Below are 6,831 nucleotides of genomic sequence, written 5' to 3'. Positions count from 1 at the left end.
ATATATTTCATTTTAATTTGGGATTAAGTAAAAAGTGAAAAAGAGGATGTTGCACTGATCTGTGTGATTTAAAAAACTTAACTTAAAATAGAAATGTATTCTTATACTTTTTATTTTTATTTTATACTTTATTAAAAAGGAAAAACAATTATAAAAATAAAAATACAACAGAATGTGTACTTTTATTATTATTTAATATTTATTTTTATATTTTTTAGTTTAATTTTGGTGTTGAAGTAAGTTGAAGTAATTTTGTTATTTTTATTAGCTTTGTTTAATATTTCTATTTAGCCTTAAAACTTATTTCTGTTAGTTGCCAAGGCAACATTTCATTTAGGTTTATGTTTTTCATCTAATCCTTATATTTCATTTCATTTCAGCTTCATTTCAATAACAGAAAATTATATTTAATAGGTTTAGTTTCAGTTTTTCCAGGGTTATTATCTTCAACTAAAATTAAAACCATAGAAAAAATTTTATTACATAAACATAAATATTTCTTTCAGCTATATATAAAGACTTTTTTCAGCTAGTTGCAAAGGCAACTTTTGTAGTTCTCATTTAGTTTGTTGAAACACCAAAATTACTAAAAGTAAATTAAATAAAGCTATAAATTAAAACTTAATAAAAACAATACAGACATACTTTAAAAAAAAAAAAAAATTACAAAAACTCAAACTTAAATTAAAATGAAAACAGAAAATATGAAAATAAAATCAATTTTAAATCAGACCTATAATATTATATCAATACTAAAATAGTGTAAAAGTGTTAAACTTCAGCATGCAATCACTCAAATCTACTGTGTTTCTCTGTCTGCAGGTTCTCAGTTCCTCAGTTTGAGTCTCTCATCATCGTCGGCACAAACAGTATTTCAGAACAGAGTCTCGCTGAACTCCACAAGAAAGTAAGAGCTCTTCACATCAGATACATTAAACACAGCAATCAAGACGTGCATCACCTGTTTGTCTGTGTCAGGATAATGAGATTGACGTGGTTGGAGTGGGGACTCATCTGGTCACATGCACGCGTCAGCCCTCTCTGGGGTGTGTATATAAGGTATATAAGGTTTCCCAGCATTAAAATTCACACACAGTGCTTTAATTAATGCATGCTGATGGTTGTATTACTCACTCACTGTAGCTGATAGAGGTCAGAGGTCGTCCCCGAATGAAGATGAGTGAAGATCCAGAGAAAAGCACACTGCCGGGACGCAAGTCTGTCTATAGGCTTCTGGACACAGACGGTCCGTATTTACCTGTTTATAATCACCCTTTTATTAATTTCTTTCTGCTTTTCTCATGATTTGTAATAAAAATTTTACCTTATAGCAAATATTCACAATATTTTTTGTGATAATGCTACATAAAATTAACCAACAGTGTGAATATTGGGATGATTTCAATGTGCATTTTATTTTGTTTCTTAAAAAAGCATTTCAGATTAAATATATAAATATTTACATAAATATATATATATATATATATATATATATATATATTTATAGATTTGTTCAGCCTTTTTACAATATTCTACAATATTGTATGTATTATAAAAAGGCTGAAAAAGATCAATATTTATCCATCTAATTTTTCTAGTTATATTGTCTTAAAATATTGCTTTAATTTTATATATAAACACACACAAACACAGAGCAAGAGTATTGCAAAAAAGGCAGAAATATATCAATATTTCAAGACAATATAGACTATTTCTAAACGAACGATAGATAGATAGATAGATAGATAGAATATTATAAAATATTGCAAAAATGCTTATTTTTCTTATCTAGCCAAAGTAATGGGGAAGCATCAGGGGATATGAGGAAATTTTCAAATTTAAATCCATTGGTCTGAAAAAAAAAAAAAAGTATGGAAATTAATATAATTTAAAAAGTCACATTAAAGGAATTGACATCTATAGTAAACAGTATTTTTTTCAGCTATATTCCTCAGCCCTATTTTAGACATGCTAAAACTATTATGCATTTCGTTAGACTTTTAAGTGTGAAAAAAATAGAGCTTAGTGCACCTTTCACAGGATCCACGTTTGGCAGCACCATGAGCTGAATTGAGTTCATATGAACATCTGTTTGGCAGGTCATCCGCAGATGGATCTGATCTGTCTGTCAGAAGAAGCAGCTCCTAAAGCGGGCGTCTCCCTGACCTGCTTCCCTCTAGGACTGAACGAGACGCTTCAGACGGTCACACCGGCTCAAGTAACCAGTCTGCGTTTGGATGTCTTCACCTGTGGACAGGTAAACACTGCCAATATCAGCCATTGGACAAGTAGATATCATGAATGATTTTAATCTGTTTTAAAGGAATAGTTCACTCAGAAATTAACATTTGCTGGAAATGTGCTCACCCTGCAGGCCATCCAAGATTAGGATGAGTTTGTGTCTTCATCAGGTTTGTAGAAATGTAGCATTGCATCAGTGTCTCAGCAATGGATGCTCTGCAGTGAATGGGTGCCGTCAGAATGAGAGTCCAAACAGCTGATAAAAACATCACAATAATCCACAGCACTCCAGTCCATCAGTTAACATCTTATGAAGAGAAAAGCTGAAACAAATCCAGCATTAAGACATTTTAACATTAAACCGTTGCTTTTGGCTAAAATATGAGTCCATAAAATATGAGTCCATAATAAAGACATTAACTGTTGGACTGGAGTGGTGTGGATTACTTGTGATGTTTTTATCAGCTGTTTGGACTCTCATTCTGACGGCACCCATTCACTGCAGAGCATCCATTGCTGAGACACTGATGCAATGCTGCATTTCTCCAAATCTGATGAAGAAACAAACTCATCCTAATCTTGGATGATCTGAGGATGAGTAAATATTAATCAAATTTTCATTTTTGGGTGAACTATTTCTTTAAATTGAACAGAAAAATGTATATTTCATTGCCTTTTCGTACAGAATCTAATTTGAGATTTGTGTTGATTGTGTGCACAGATCACATTCCCCCTAAACAGTGCGTCAGAGAGTCGTGAGCATGCACAGATTTCTCTGCAAACGTTGCATCCGCTTCACAAGAGACTACAAGAGCCGCACGATTACACCGTGAGTTCACCATATCAGTAACAGGAATACATGACATCTGCAGACTGAAAGTGTGTTTCTTAACATTGTCTTAAAGGTGGCTTTATCAGAGCGGCTGCACTCCCTGGTGTCTGATATCACAAAAGGAAACAGTAAAGGCAGCAACTTCCTGCTGTCGAACTGAAGCCGAGCCGAAACATGGAGCACAGACCAAACTCAGAAGCATTACATCTAAAGGAAAAGATGCATTAAAATCCCCTTTTCCCTTTAAAAAAATGTCCTAATAACAAATTCAGCAATGCTGCTTGTTGTGGTCCAATAGCATTAAGTTCTTTTGAATATGGCATTGGTTCATCTTATGATTAACTAATAAAATAAGTGACGACGTAATGAAAATGATTATTTACTGTTTGTTTTACAACATAATAAAGCTTTTATGTACACAAGTGATTGATGAATGTTTTGTCCTATAATCCTAATTGTAATGTGATCTACCTTAAAGTATTTTTTTTATATTTAAAATATAAAAATAAAACAATTAGTAAAAGGAAGTAGTAAATAAAAAATATCTAGTATGCTTAGTTTTAGTAAATAATAGTATGCTTAGTATTTTAGTAAATAAATAGTATTTTTAGTATATCAATTTGCATAGTAAATCTAATTTAATTAAAAAAAGGTAACAGGCTATGTTTGTTGTTCATATGAGTGTTATTTTAGTTTTTTTTTTCATTTTAATTTTGTTGTGGGTTTTATTAGTATTTTAAATGTCTATATAGTTAGGCCTATGTATAGTTATGTAACTGAAATAAAATAAAATGTAAAAAAAATAATCTTATTTTCCTTTTAGTGACAAATGGTATTTATGGTTTTTAGATTTAGTTAGCTACAAAAAAAACCTGTATCATATCGTAATGTGTGAATACTTAAAAGTTGTATATCGAGTTCGGGTTTTTAAACGGATGAATGTGTAACTACGGGTGCTTTGAAAGATTTTAAAAACAATTCAATGAATGTAGTCTCTTCAGATAAACACAATCGCTGTCTTTATTGTTTAGCGCACTCGCTGATGCCTCCGTGTTGTCAGGGGCAACAGTTATTTTTCCGCTCCAAATCGCCTTTATTCCCATCACCGTCACCTCATTGGACGTTTCCCCCGTCAGTCCGTTGTTTTTCTCGAGCTGTGATTGGCTACCGCATGTGTCAGTCAGAAACAACGCGATTCTATTGGCTGAATCCCAAGGACGCAATGCGAGAGATCAGCTGTGGCTCGTGCGCGTACAGGCAACAAGTGGATTTACTGATTTTGAGTGAATTAGATTCTTTAAAGATCACATTATGGAGAGAAATTAATGCGTTTAGACACATATATAGTTAAACCCGTGTCCCGCGAGTATTAAATAAGTGTAAAATAGCCGTTATAGTAGAGTTCGTGTTCCGATAGCAGCGTGTAACGGATTTACGGTTACGTTTGCGCAGTTTGATAACATGCGAGCGCTATTGTGAGTGCAGGTGTTATTACAGGTGTGTAGGACAGAAAAGTACAGTAATAAAGGTGAGTTTATGATGTGTGACTCTGGATCAGATGAGGATATAACGGCTGAGGACGGAGGGTCGACAGAGTCGGTCCGCAAGGTAACGTTAGGTGGACTTTCAGAGTTCTGGCTCCATGAACATTACTTATTATGTCATAATATGTTAATTTATTACTTATTGCTTATCATTAAAACCAGCAACGCAATAAGAAATAACAGGTTGAGGCACTTACCCAAAAGTACCATGGTATTACCTATTGTACCATAGTAACTGATTCAATATATTCACAAACTATGGTATTTACATGGTATTGTTAAGTATTAAAATAATAACATGGTAATAGCATGTTTTTAGACGGATACCATGACATTCTTTGAAGTCCTTGCAATGAAATTAAGTATAAATAAATAAATAAAAATAGTAACGCTTTACAATAAACATTAGTTAACCTAAACAATACTTGCACATAATTTATTTATTTATTTATTAATGGTAAGTTCAACATTTACTAGCACATTACCAAAATCAAACTTCGTAACTTATCTGCTAACATTAGATAATGGACTGTGAACATTTTTATTAACTAACATAAAGGTTAATAAATGCTGTAAAATATGTTGTATATGTTCATGTTAGTTAATGGACTAACCAATGTCAACAAACGAGACCTTATTGTAAAGTGTTGCCATAAAAATAATAATATATAATTTATTATTTTGTATTTTATTTAGATTATATACATGTATTTTATTTGTTGTGTATATATACACACATTAAATGTGTTTTATTATTTTTGTATTTTATATATATATATATATATTGATAAGTATGAAGCATAGAGAACAGAACAGAAGTGCAATGGTTATATTCAAATGCTGAGAGAGGCAGTGAGATTAAATTCAAAATATGCAAATTTCAGGTGATGAGACATGACCGGTGTGTGTGTTTTAGGGATGTGACCCTCTCGTCTCAACCCAGCGCAGCAAACTGCAGCAGCGGAGAGCTAAACTCAACCAGCAGATCAACCGAGAGCTTCGTCTGCGGAGCGGAGCTGAAAACCTTTACAGGTATCAGTATATCTGCTAATACTGAGGTGCATGTTTTTCATAATAACACACACTATGCCCAACATCCTGCCTGACCCAGAACTAACAGGAAGTGACCCGCGACACGCCTCTCTGTTGATGTTGTGTTCTGTGTTGTGATGTGTGTTTATTTAGCGGTGGGTGGTATGACCAAAATCTTCCATTACAGTATGAGTTGCATGATAAATTGCAAACGTTTCACCAGATATACTGCAATATAAATGGTGTAGCATAACGGCTACCAGTTGACATACTGTATTTATACTTTTACACAATACATAATGTTAAAATGACATGTGGATCGTGTTTTTTTTCCAGGGCCAGCAGTAATCAGAAGGTGAAGGAGACTGTTGCATTAGAACTGAGTTTTGTGAACTCGAACCTTCAGCTTCTCAAAGAAGAACTAGAGGAACTGAACAGCAGTATGAACGTCTACCAGACTGAGAGGTTGGTTACACTTGCACTTTCTGGATCTGCACCTAACTCTCTGTATTCAAACATTGTTTACTTGGTTACCTGATAAGTTTCTGGATAACTTGGCAGTGAACTTGAAATACCTGCTGCAGTAGTCAGCCTTCCAGCAAGCAGCTTTGAGAAGTTTGGTATCACACTTTGATAATAACTGGGTAAACTTGCTTGAAGTGCAGATAAAAAAAAATCATCACAGGTTTATTCTGAAACAAGTAATGAAATCATGTTAGATGAATGAAATTCTTTATTTTATGGCACTTTTCCACTGCATGGTACGGCACGGTACGGCTCGGTACAGTTCACTTTTGGGGGGTTTTCCACTGGGTACAGTACCTGGTACCTTGTACTTTTTTTAGTACCATCTCGGTTGAGGTTCCAAGCGAACCGTACCGTTACCAAAACGTGACGTGTAAACTCTGCTGATCACGGATTGGCCGGAGAGAATCGTCACTACCTGCGTCACTGAACTTGCGACACAAACACAACAGAACCTCTAGATTTAATCAGCACAGCCAGCGAAGGATTGAACGCAACTGTTTTGAATGAGCGCACCTTTTTTTTAACAACCAAAAAGTTGTGTTGTCTGTTGCGGAAGAACAGACGTTCCTCTCGTTGATAGCAGAGGAGCGGATCCAGCAAGAGCTTGATGGGGCGACGCGGAATGAAAACGTTTTTTTTAGGAGTCGTGGTAGT

General features: G+C 34.3%; 2 protein-coding genes across 2 annotated transcripts in view; both read left to right on the top strand.

Annotated features, from left to right (window-relative positions):
- Window positions 1-3,318, top strand: part of naprt (nicotinate phosphoribosyltransferase) — a 9,739-nt gene extending 6,421 nt beyond the window's left edge. Inside the window, 6 exon segments of the mRNA XM_016551180.1 lie at window positions 823-907; window positions 979-1,059; window positions 1,144-1,246; window positions 2,100-2,257; window positions 2,963-3,070; window positions 3,147-3,318. Coding sequence (XP_016406666.1) covers window positions 823-907; window positions 979-1,059; window positions 1,144-1,246; window positions 2,100-2,257; window positions 2,963-3,070; window positions 3,147-3,233 — 622 coding nt within the window. The 3' untranslated portion in view covers window positions 3,234-3,318.
- Window positions 3,319-4,291: 973 nt separating this feature from the next.
- Window positions 4,292-6,831, top strand: part of rhpn1 (rhophilin, Rho GTPase binding protein 1) — a 15,584-nt gene continuing 13,044 nt past the window's right edge. Inside the window, exons 1-3 of the mRNA XM_016551210.1 lie at window positions 4,292-4,681; window positions 5,534-5,649; window positions 5,986-6,114. Of these exons, the coding sequence (XP_016406696.1) occupies window positions 4,610-4,681; window positions 5,534-5,649; window positions 5,986-6,114 (317 nt within the window). The 5' untranslated portion in view covers window positions 4,292-4,609. The remainder of the gene's footprint in view (window positions 4,682-5,533; window positions 5,650-5,985; window positions 6,115-6,831) is intronic.

The sequence above is a fragment of the Sinocyclocheilus rhinocerous genome, unplaced genomic scaffold (genome assembly GCF_001515625.1).
Source record: "Sinocyclocheilus rhinocerous isolate Xijiao unplaced genomic scaffold, SAMN03320098_v1.1 scaffold555, whole genome shotgun sequence".
NCBI classification, from domain to species: Eukaryota; Metazoa; Chordata; class Actinopteri; order Cypriniformes; family Cyprinidae; genus Sinocyclocheilus; species Sinocyclocheilus rhinocerous.
This window is presented reverse-complemented; position numbering and strand designations above follow the sequence as displayed.